Below are 12890 nucleotides of genomic sequence, written 5' to 3' on the forward strand. Positions count from 1 at the left end.
CTCCATGGAGACGGCTGGCGGGAGTTGTAGTATGGAGGTATCGCAGTCTTCACCCAAACAGATGGGCGGTCAGACGGCAGAGAGTAGATCAATATCCATGTGCTCTGCTGAACACAGGCCTTTCTTGTCTGTTGGATCCAAAGCACCCCGAGGGCCGCCACAGCCCTTAAAAAAACTGTAACTCATTGTCTTCCTCAGAAGTGGCCATTTTTCTCAGAGCGGACACTCTAGTAAAAAGAGATGCCTATGATCCTAGGGGTCATGAAGAGACTGGCAGCTGTCTTTGGAGGACACTAAATCCTTTTTAAAGTCGTACCCGATTAATAATCTAACTGATGAGTGTGAAGCCATCTTGAAACAACAATGAATGGATATCACAGAGTGTTAACTGTCTTCCCTTCTTGGGAGCTGGTAAATGTAGCAACTGTTCTGGTAGCGCTATGCGGCATCCTGCTCTGTAGCTTTTACACTAAGTGTGAATTTAGTGTGAACTTGCACTAATAATTCAGTTAAATAATTGTCTGGGTTTTGTACAACTTAATATCAATGGACAGGGCAGTTGACATGATATGAAAGTTGACATGTCTTGACTTGCAGTGTGACATGCTAAGGCCCTAAAAATCTTGATGTTGATTAAAAAAAAGGGGGATGGACATGTGAATTCCCTGATTATGACAGAAAATTATTTCGACTCTTCCCTCAGTTTTTAAAAACAATTTTTAAAAGAAGTTAGCTACACTACAAGCTACTACCAACATAGTCTCATCAGAATTCTTCACAAAACTACAAGGTGCCGAATTTGTACCAGTACGTACGAAAACGTACGACTACATTAACCAATCACAAACGCTTCATGATCACATGCTCGGAACCCGGAAATGTCGCTTTCTTCACATTACACTTTAGGCCTTTTAACATTAATATCATGGTTATGTTTCCGCTTTGCGTAGGGTAAGGTGTTACACTATATGGTAAGGTTTAGGGATCGTGTTAGGAGTTAAAGTTACGGAAACAAAGTTTTGGATTAACACGGAAATCCAAGGACACCAGGGAAGCGTCTCTCATTGGTGGGTGTATAACTCGTACAATTTCAAACGAATGAACTCGAATTGGTACGAATTTGCCACCTCGTACTATTGTCACGAATTCTCGTGAAATCAGGTTGGTTAATACCCAGACAGCACACGTATATCACCCAGATGTCTATTTGATGTGTGTGTTTACATCTGGTAGACGTATTAATAGGACAATTTGCTCATCTACAATACATCTATAAGTTTCCTTTCAGATGTCAAAAGGACATTAAGCAGATGTCTTTGAGAACTTTATGATTTAGAATGTACTGTACTATGTAAATCTTTTCTTTTAACCCTTAAATGCATGGGAATTTCACCAAACACTCTTTCATATTCGGGTCTTTAGAGACCCAACACTTACTGTATATCTATCACAAATGGATCTACAAAATGCCCAGATATTGAAAACATACAAAATATTTTCAAGACAATTAGAAAATAATAGAATCAAATATATTTCTGTTTATGTGTTACACTTGCTATAGTTTACTTCCATGTTGTTTCTACATAAAATAGTAATGTCAAATTAAATCAAGTCGTCACTGAAACAACAGTGCCACCTTGAGTATGAAATAACATGTATATTATGTATGTGTCCACGCCAGGAGTGGGTAGAGTACCCAAAATCTTTACTCAAGTAAAAGTACAATTACTTAAAAAAAATTATTACTCAAGTAGAAGTAAAAGTATTAATGTAAAACACTACTTGAGTAAGCATAAGAAAATATCCAATTAAAAGAATACTCAAGTTGCGTGTAACTAGTTACTTCCACAAAAAAACATAATGGACGATTACGCCCCAATATTCCATTACGTAATACATATATAACAGGTATTACAGAATAATAATAATTATACTACTACTAATAATACTAATAATACTAATAATTATTATTAATGGAAACTGTCATCATACACCCTCATGCTGTTTCAAATCATATGACTTTCTTCAATGCAACACAATTAAAGAGATGCCAGACAGAATGATAGCCTTATAGTCACCATTTACTGTCACTGCATGTTTTTTCCTCCATATTTTAAAAGGGAATGGTGACTGAGACGTCAAATATCTTTTTTGGGTTCCACAAAATACACAAAGTCACACAGGTTTGGAACAACGTGAGGGTGGGAAATTATGACAGAACATTAATTTATGGTTGAACTATCACTTTAAGGACGCTTGTCAGATTTGGATGAATCTGTCAATTAGAAGAGAAGCTTGGAAACCAGTTTCTAATTATTATGGTGAAAAATGTGAACAATGTCCCACAGGCCCAATTATATGTAATGATGAATAAAACGAAACAAGATCATGCTTTATTAACGTCTTCTGTCACTATTTCAAAAGTCCTGTTGCTTTTTAAGGTCCTGTATTGATTCTTAGATCAGTGTAGTTACAGTATTTTCAGTGTCAAAACGAATGAATTTAGATCATTAGTTCTGTACGCTAAAGGAAAACTGCAACTTATCTCTGTATTTGGAAGCGTGTTGGGCTTATTTAAGTTAAATAAAATGTGCCGCATCTGTCAAACGCAGAAATGCTGTGCATGCGCAGACATACTGTCAGCTCGCACTCCACAAGTCAAGCACGCGATCCGCAAAGCATAAGACATTTACACTTAACGCAGATGTTTACATGGATTTTGTAACTGATATATTGCAACACTGAAAAGTGTATACCTATAAACTGAGGTCATAAGAGCCCATAGTTATAGAATCACCCTGAAAATGACACAGACAAGACCAAACTTACCGCACTGCAATTTTAATCTTGAAATATTTTTCACTTGTCTTGGTGTAAAATGTCACGGGATGACGAAACTACTCTTTTTCATGATGTGGAGCGAAGAAAGTGTCTATTTGGCGCTCTTCCTGCTGCTGCAGTGGTGGACTCGACTCCAGTGACAGAGCGCAGCTGTAAAGTTCCGCTGTCGCTCAATAAATTACGCATTTATTTACACTTATTAAATTAAAACCAGTAATGTAACAACAGGAACATCGCCCATTGTAACGAAGTAAAAGTACATTTTTTTTTCATTACAAATTTACTTGAGTAAGAGTGAAAAGTACCTTTAAATATACTCATAAAAGTAAATTTTTTCCAAAAAGTTAATCAAGTAAATGTAACGGAGTAAATGCAGTGCGTTACTACCCACCTCTGGTACACGCTTATGAAATAATGATAATTCACCATTGTTGATAATTTATTGTTGCACCGAAAATCAACGTGATATAGTATTTGTATGAATATAGTACTAATTTCTCTTGTAATAAACAAAGAAATACAGTAGATATCCTGTGATAGTAAACTTGAAATAATCATAAAAATGTCATTTATGGAAGTGAAAAAACAAAACAAATGACACTCTTACATACCTAGGGTCTCTAATGACCCTATACACTCTTGATACCATTAAATAAATTTTATTTTGCAATTTTGGCTTTTTGTGTGTGTGTGTGTGTTACACTATTTATAAGAGAGAGATTGAGGAATACCAAAGAGGTGTGCGCACAACTCCAAAAAATTGATGAGGTACAGGGGGTGGAATGAGGTCCCAGGTCACTAAAGACCCGAGGTATGCATTTTAGGGTTAAGATGTCTATGAGATGTTAAGTAGAATGCAATGCTTTCCAGATTAAACACTTTTAAACAAAATGTAGCTAACTACATTGAAACTACATGAAAGAAGCAAATATTTTAATATACACTACTGTTCAAATGTTTGGGGCCACTTGCCTGAAATGTTTCTCATGATCTTAAAAATTTTTTGATCTGAAGGTGTATGTGAATGTTTGAAATTATTTTTGTAGACAAAAATATAATTGTGCCACCATATTAATTTATTTAATTACAAAACTAAAATTTTATTACATTTTTTTTTTTTTTTTAAATGGATTACTTGGACCGAATAATTAAGAAAAGCATCCACTAAGTGCCCAGTATATAGATGGGAACTCCTTCAATACTGTTTAAAAAGCATCCCAGGGTGATACCTCAAGAAGTTGGTTGAGAAAATGTCAAGAGTACATTTCTGCAAATTCTAGGCAAAGGGTGACTACTTTGAAGATGATAAAATATAACACAGTTTTGATTTATTTTGTATTTTTTTAGTCACAATATAATTCCCATATTTCCATTTCTATTATTCCATAGTTGTGATGACTTAATTATTCTAAAATGTGAAAAAAGAAAGAAAGAAAGAATGAGTAAGTGACCCTAAACTTTTGAACGGTAGTGTATATAAAAATCAGATGATGTTATTTAATTCTGCAATCAGATTACAGAATTCAGTAATATCACCTTATAGTTATATTTAATTAGGTTGACATTCCCTTATGAAAATTAACCAGGGTTTTACTACAGTAACCATAGTTTAACCATAGCATTTGTATAAAAAACATAGTATCCACAAAATGGACCATGGTTACTACAGTCATGGTTACTACAGTGTTACTTTAATAAAACCATGGTTAATTTTCATAAGGGTTAAACAAATATGGTGACAAAATTAAATTGAACATAAATTTACACTAAGGCCACGTCCACACTGGTACGCCGTTTTTGAGAGCAAAAACAGCTTTTCTAAAATGCTCTCTCCCGAATGGATACATTTGAAAACGCCGTCTTCACATTGTAGTGTGGATAGAGAAAATGAAGATATCTGAAAACGATGATGTATTTGTTGTCGTGATCCATTCAACCCAAAACAATCAAGATGGCGGCCCATGTTGTAGCGGCATTGTTGTGCCTTTGATAGCGTTGTTAAAACTAAATGTTAATTTGTTCAACCTTCACATTGCATTCATTCATAGGTGACGGGAAGTTTACTCGGAACTGCTGTGCAGTGACAGAACACAAGCACAGTTGCGTTTCAGTCCGTACATGGATTTTTCGAATGCTCGGTAAGGGGAATTAAGAGTTTTCATACGTTTAAGTGTGGACGAGCAACTTTTGGAAAATGCTTGAGAAAAGCAGTGGCGGAGCTAGGGGATGGCCAAGGGTGGCCATGGTCACCATGGACCGAAGCTTGGCCATCCTATTGGCCACCCCACTCGCAATTGCTGTTTTGGTCATTTTTTGTCTTGGCTACAATTTAGTTTTTTAGAGGTGGAACCATCTCTGTACAACCGCATCACACAGAAGACACGTGCGCACACCAAGGTTGCCGTATCTCTCCGTCCCGGGTGTCACTGTATCAACTCCCCTCTATTTTTGTATCCACACGCCTCCGCTTTCTACACCAACAACCACCATGCCCCCACCCACCCCGTCCGACCATTCGAAAATGCTGCACGAAAATTTCTGTGCCACCACAGACTGATTGCTGGCCCGTGCCCGGCCACCCATGAATAAATCCTGGCTCCGCCCCTGACGGAGAGCATTTCGAAAACAAAAAAGCTGTTTCCAAATGTATCCGAATTAATATAGACGCAGCCTTAATACAACTAATAAAACTAGAAAACACCCTATTATACAGTATTTAACTAAATCAAAATATAGTGATAAACAGCAGCTATAAACTAAATATTTTGCTTCAAAAAAAGGAGGCAAAATCACCCTCTCAAACCAAATGCTACGAAAATGATGAGTTTTGGGGTGGTTCTCTTTTCACTTTTTTCAAATTAAAAAAGTTTTAAATGTATGACCTTAAAAGCTTAGTTATAATAAATGTAAAATAAACGATTCTCTTATATTTAGCATTGGGAACTCTGATTAGCTGCTTTTCCACTATCGGGCCAGTGCAAGCCAGTGGTATCAAATGGCCAGCAGGGACCAATAGCCTCAGACTTCGAGCCACAAGACCAAAATCGATCTGCATACCACCACTGGGCCAATAGCCCCGCAGCGCTTCCCTAAAACCTGCCATTAATAGCTGCCCTGGTGCCAACTTCACACACCTCGCCCATTCCACAAGCAAAAGGGAAGCTCAAGCTGAGGTATCATGTTATCTAGTTATCTAGAATATCGAGTATATATCGAATGTAAACATTAGCCAGCTAGCAAGATAAATTAGTGATAATACCTCACCGACTGTAACTGCCATGATATCCCGAGTGGTCTCTCTATTTACTGTGGGGCGATGTTCCAGCACACCACCTATAACGTTCACCGAACCATGGAAAGTAATTTCTTTGGGCTCCGCTTTGTCCATTGTGCCCTTTAATAGATTTGTACTGTGTCCACATTTTTTAGCAATTTTTTTCCCCAACCTGTACCGTTGTGCTCTGGATACATATCCTGACAAGTTCGGCGAAACTCCGCCTTTGACATTGAACCCGCCTCAATCCCCAGTTGGACTTATTTGGCCCAAGAGTAATTGGTGGGCCAAAGGCCACTGGCCCAGAGAAAGCCCAGAGGAGGCACGATGGAGCCCCGGAAGTGACAGTGGGAACACAACTGGCCCTGGCACGCACTAGCACGCCCTCATTTGGCCTGACAGTGGAAACGCAGCTACTGATTTTAGTGAGTCAGTTCTTTCCGACGGTTCATGTAAATGAACTAGTTAACATAAATTATTAACTGATTCACTTTAGCACCTCCAAAAGATTAGACGCCACTAAATTAGAATGCACTAATCCTAATTTCGCACATTATATAGAACAGATAGTATGCAAACTGAGATGTAGCCAGAGACCATGACTGTAGTGTAACATTACAATAATAATTCACTTAAACCATAAAATTACACACACTCTGCGCGATGGTGTGGATAAGAGAGATTTTATGGTAAGATCACGAGTGCATGCTTGTGTGCCACTGTGTGGGCTTTCTTGGAGAGAGTCATTGTCTGTGGGTGAGATGTAGCTATGAGTTCGTTCAAGGCCAGGGTTGAAAGGCCATAGCAGAAGGTCATTAGATCCTAGTTTCACATTAGCATGCGCTGAATGGAATTACCCAGCCAGAGGAGACCAACCAACCAACCCACCTACCCACACCCACACCCACACCCACACACCCACACACACAGTTAGTTCTCAGGAGTTTTTGCAGATCTTGAGTTTGTGTTTGATGTAACTTTCACTGCATGCCTTTAAATGGATTCTTTGTTGACTGCAACACCTTCAGAGAGAAACTCCCTCAGGCTTAAACCACATCCAGAGGGACATTTTGATATATTAATCATGTTTTTTAGAGTAAATAAACAAAACCTGTCAAAAATATGCTGGGTCATATTTCACACCAAAATTATCCATTATTTATATTTTGCTTAAAGTTAAGCCTATTTCAGTACAATTAAAGGTATAGTTCACCACAAAATGATTTTTTTTTTAATTTTGTTTATCATTTACTCACCCTCTCATGTTGTTCCAAACCCATATGACTTTTTCCATTAAAATATACATACCATACTTAAAAGCATAAGAAAAACTTCCATTATCATATTCTCTATGCGTGTTTCGTATCTGCTGTGGCCACAAAAAAGCGATAAGTCTTAACCAGGTGATGTATGTTTAATATAGTGTAAACAGCAGTAGAGAGTATCGCACAGCATTTCTGCATAATTCTGCTGTTATACTGCAAGAATGATTCATCATCAAAGACATGCATCCAGGAACACTGCCAGTTGACAGAGCATCTGGGAATACGTGCTCTCTGCTTTAAACCCAATTTAAGATTCCATTGATTTTCATGACAGAAATAAAATCGCACCAAAGTTTAAAGGGCAAGCTTTAAAGTTTTATCCATGATGAATGCTAGTGTTTATACAGATCATCTACACTGACTTTAGAACTGTGATACAATTTTTTTATTTTTATGGTTTAATATAAATTCATAAATAAATGTCATAAGATGTGGCATCAAAAAATATGCATACACATTACATTGTTTCTAAATAACTTTATTTTAAATAATGAACTGAGTAATATGTCCAGTCCAAAAAGGGAAATTACACCTCAACACTGCCCTCTACTGGCAATAATATTATATCTCAACAACACATTTCACATCTTATCACATAAGCTTTTGATTTAATGGGGTCATACAATGAGCACTCACATTTTCCTTGACGTTTGAAATTAAATGTTTGCTTAAAACTCAGTCCAAAAAGACTATTTAATGAAAATAAGCTGTAAAATGACTTCACTATCCATACTTCAGCAACTTTCTGACATCAGATGAATATATTTGAACACATAATTGCCTACATTTAGATGTCAATGACGCCTATTCGTTGTTCAGAATGTAATTCTGAAAAAGACAACAAAAAAACCCCAATAAAATATAATTCTCACACAAGCATTCACACTTAAACTATTTGCATTGCAAAAATCAATAATCAAGAAATATACACTCTAATAAAATGAGTCAATTATACATTCTTACAGTAAATAAAACAATTATATTAACAAAAACACAGAAAACAAACATAATTTGTGGTGTATATTCATACTGTATATATTTTAGAGGCAAGACATCCAAAACCCAGAACAAAGAAAATGAATAAACAAATTTATTAAACAGTGTAAAAATAGCTGCATCTCTACAAGATCTGGCTGTGATCAGGCAAAGCTAGCTTGCATTGATTTTTTTTAAACCTTAAAACCTGTCGCTGTTTCATCTTTCTGCTCGACTCCATTCGGCCGGTGGATCTCGAGGGCCTTTGGGTTTCTTTACGCGACAGTTAAAACCTGAATTGCAAGACAAACAATGTTACAAATCTCTTTACAGTCACATAAACACATGACACCAGAGCATAGGCCAAATAGAGAAATAATTTAGATTTTAGATTTAGATTGATCTTGGATTACGATCATATTCAGGTAAACTAGATTTGCACGTTTTCCAAACAACAAAAACTTGCCACCATGATGTTGTGCGTGGTTTCCAGGGCATTGCTATATGGTTGCTAGTTGCAAGGACATTGCTAGGGTCTTCTAGGGTGTCGCTAGGTTGTTGCTTACTAGCCCAAGTCATAAAAGAGCCTTTTCACAGTTTTAACTGTGTGGTTTTAACCCTTTAAGCTCGAATGGGCCCACCGAGAAAAAAATTAATATTATCAAAACATTAATAACTACAGCCTTGACCAACACAATACAGGTATGGTTTTAAAGATTAGAAGCTATACTTTACAATGCATGAAGGCATTATGACCAAAACTGAACAAGTGCTTTGAAATTTGCAAACAAATCAGAAGTGTTCTGTTTTGATAATTTATTAATCATTTTGCACTGCACATATTATTGTAATCAGCAAAAACATCTAACTGCTCAAATAGCCATGTCTCATATGTCATTGGAAAGCTCTCAAAGAGTAGAATACAACCAGCCTATTTGTTTTACTCACAGATAGCGAGTAAAAGCTAAGTTTATGTCTTTGACATACACATTACATTCAGACAGGTGTTGCTTACATGCCATTTTTTCGCTTATAAATTCACTGTTTATTTTCTCATTTAGAAAATAAACAGAAAATAAAATATCACATACAGTTACTTAGAGGAAATGATTATCTTTAAAACAAGCCCACACACAACGTAATCGGATGCATAGATCATTAGATAATCCACACGAAGCACAATGTGCACACAGCACATAAAGTCCAATCTGGCTAAAGACATGTTAGCTATCCTGGGTCTGATGAATTAATTGGAAATTATGTAGTAAGTTATCATGGGATGCTAAATCAGTCGTATTAGGATTCAGATCACTGCAACCAGGATGGAAGTCATCCAAATATGGGCAGAGAGTATCTTTACTCTAATTACAAATGGCCACCAGGAGATGGCACCAAGTACATGACACAGACTCAAAGATGACTCAAATGACGCAGAATGAAACTGAATGAGATCTCGTTACTCATGCCTGCAGGCTTTGGATAGCATACCTTTAGTCATTGTTGTATTTGCATGTGTAATTAGTTCTTATGTACAATTATTATGTTTTATTTGTTTGGAGACGTTTTTGGACACTGGGATACATTTTTTTTGTAATGCTATAAGGGTTTAATTGCTTTGTTGTATCAACACATAATTTTACTCAGTTACAGGTGACATGATTGGGAACAAAAGAAAAGCAGTTTTTCAGAGATACCTTATTTACACCCTGAGACATACAGCATAGTGTCAAATCAGAAAAATAAGGGGAAAAAAGTACATGTTTTGTCCCAATTTTTTGGTTTCTTAGGCGGAGTCTCAGAATTTATCATAATCTATATAACTAAAAAATTTGAAAAATAATACCAAACACTTGAACCTTTACCCATTGCAACAATTATTAAAATGTACTAAAAAGTGCATTTGGCAACACAAATGCTAGCCCACGGAGTAACTAGAAGAATACTAATTTGTCCAAACACCATCAATAACCCAATCATGCAATTACTAATCAAGACCTAAATCATTATGATTTAGCGTTTATATGGGGTAACACACCTAGACTGCCAGGGGCAAACAGGCTGCTGGTGTCCTTGATCGGGTTCGACACATATTCATAATCATCATCATCTGTAGAGGACTGGCCTGTGGGCATTTCAGCTGTGGGAAAAATATAGTTAAATGATGTTAACAAACAGAGCGATGTTTGTGAGAGAGAGTGAATCTGAGACTGTGATCTAATACTTGCTGTTGACTGTTTGATACCATTTCACACTCATGTGATCGATAAGGAGTCTCCAAAGAAGAGAATGACTCCTACCCCATCAACAACACAGACGTCATTCTTAATGATCCCGAATTTGAATACATTTATACATTAAGTACATTATAAGTACATTTATACGTTTTGACATAAACATCTTTAGTTTGTGGAATAAATAGATTTTTGCTAAAAATATAATGGTGCGAATATCAGCCTGTTTCTCACACAAAACTACTGCATGGCTTCAGAAGACTTGGAATATAGCAAAGTCGTTTGGACCACTTTTATGATACACAAAAAAACATTTTAAGATTTACGCATTTCAAATTCATAACAAAATTCCATCAAATTGAATTAAGTAATGTTTAAAAAAAAAAATTATTATTATTTTATTAAGTTTTATTAATTTAACTTTGTTTAAGATTACTCAATTCAATTTGATGAAATTTTGTTATGAAATTGAAATGCTAAAATATTTTTTTTGAGTGTTGTGTTCCATGGAATAAAGAAGGTCATAAGGGTTTGAAATGACATGAAGGTGAATAAATAATGACAGAATTTTCAGTTGCATTTTAAGTTGTGATAGGATTGATAAAACATTGCAAACATTACTTCAGCTTTAATAAAATTATGTAAATGTAGCACTTACGTTTACTTGTGGTTCTTGAAAGATGAGTTTGTGGCTGAGAAAAAAACAAATGTAATTGAATTTAATTATATTCTTTGCAAATCTAAATCTATAAGCATTAGGGTTAAAACAAGGACTATGTTCTCTGGTTACATTCAATCAGTCGAGTTATTTTTAATCTGAAGTACTGTGTGTAAGTGTGTGCAAAAGCTTGTTAACTCAGTGAGTGAGAACTCAGCTAGAAGTCTCATATCACACGAAGAGAGAGCGTTGAAGTGAAACGCAAACAAGTGAGAAACTTGACACATATACAAATGTGCAGACACAAATTATAGATCGATAACAGCATATAAGTGCATCAAGTAAGAGTGAAGAGCTTAATTACTTTTTTCAAGGGCAAGATTATCCAAATAAAACTTAGAGAGGGGCCAAACCTTTTTCAGAGTAATTATCAGAGCACTTTAATTTGAAGTCTAACCTGTTAGCATGTAAAACAAAACTAAACCATTATCTGCCAATCAAATATCCACAAAAATGACTCGCAAGTATCTTATTACCAAGAGGGCAGTTACCTGTGTGTCTCGATTCAATGACCTCAACTCCCCTGAGAAAACAAAACAAAACAAAATTTTACTCAAAAAATTGTATTAAAGTTTTAATTTTCATAAAAATGTTCTTATATGTAACCATTCACATTTAAAGGTGAAGTGTGTAATTTCTGCGCCACTAGTGTTACCAAACTTGCAAAACTGCTAAAATAATTATTGTTTTCTAATATATTTTTCGAACACTCCCCCTGTCTTCCATTGGTCAAATAAACAGATAGTTCCAAACTGATTTAGCCAATGTTGTCATGTTGGGAAGCTCCAAAAGCATGTAAAGGTAGCATAAATGTAATCTATATGACTCCAGTGGTTAAATCCATATCTTCAGAAGTGAAAAACAGGTCAATATTTATGTTTTTATACTATAAATCTGTACTTTCACTTTCGCATTCTTCTACTTCTTCTTCTTCTTCTTCTTCTTCTTTTTTTTTTTTTTGTGATTCACATTCTTTGTGCATATTGCCACCTACTGGGCAGAGAGGAGAATCTGTAGTAAAAAAAAAAACTTAAATATGAATCTGTTTCTCACTCACACCTATTATTATCGCTTCTGAAGACATGGATTTAACCACTCAAGTATTATGGATTACTGCTTTTTGGTGCTTCAAACTTTTGGTAACCATTCACTTGCATTTTATGAACCTACAGAGCTGAAATGTTCTTCTAAAAATCTTTGTTAGTGTTCAGCAGAAGAAAGTAATTCACATCTGGGATGGCATGGGGGTGAGTAAATGATGAGAGAACATTTATTGTTAGGTGAACTATTCCTTTAATGTGCCATTTGTAATAAAGCCATTTGTAGGCTGACTTCCTGAAGACTTTTGTGGCGCTTTCAAAACACTGAGTATTACGACTAGCTTGACACAGCAACAATGGCACAACCAGTGGTGTGAGTTTGGGGGCAGCACAAATCTGTTTTCTGACCAATGGTAAATAGGGTGAATGTTTGAGAAACCTGAGATTGAGATTCCATTTGGGGTTGTTAGTGGCACGGAAATGACA

The 12890-nt window shown here is 36.0% G+C and overlaps 1 protein-coding gene across 1 annotated transcript in view; it reads right to left on the minus strand.

Moving 5' to 3' along the window:
* Positions 1–7910: 7910 nt before the first annotated feature.
* LOC127415041 (tyrosine-protein phosphatase non-receptor type 18-like) overlaps positions 7911–12890 on the minus strand; it is a 40615-nt gene continuing 35635 nt past the window's right edge. Inside the window, exons 14-17 of the mRNA XM_051653525.1 lie at positions 11856–11887; positions 11305–11338; positions 10451–10552; positions 7911–8708 (exon numbers count right to left, since the gene is read on the minus strand). Coding sequence (XP_051509485.1) covers positions 8635–8708; positions 10451–10552; positions 11305–11338; positions 11856–11887 — 242 coding nt within the window. The 3' untranslated portion in view covers positions 7911–8634. The remainder of the gene's footprint in view (positions 8709–10450; positions 10553–11304; positions 11339–11855; positions 11888–12890) is intronic.

Source organism: Myxocyprinus asiaticus, chromosome 24, assembly GCF_019703515.2.
Source record: "Myxocyprinus asiaticus isolate MX2 ecotype Aquarium Trade chromosome 24, UBuf_Myxa_2, whole genome shotgun sequence".
NCBI lineage: Eukaryota > Metazoa > Chordata > Actinopteri > Cypriniformes > Catostomidae > Myxocyprinus > Myxocyprinus asiaticus.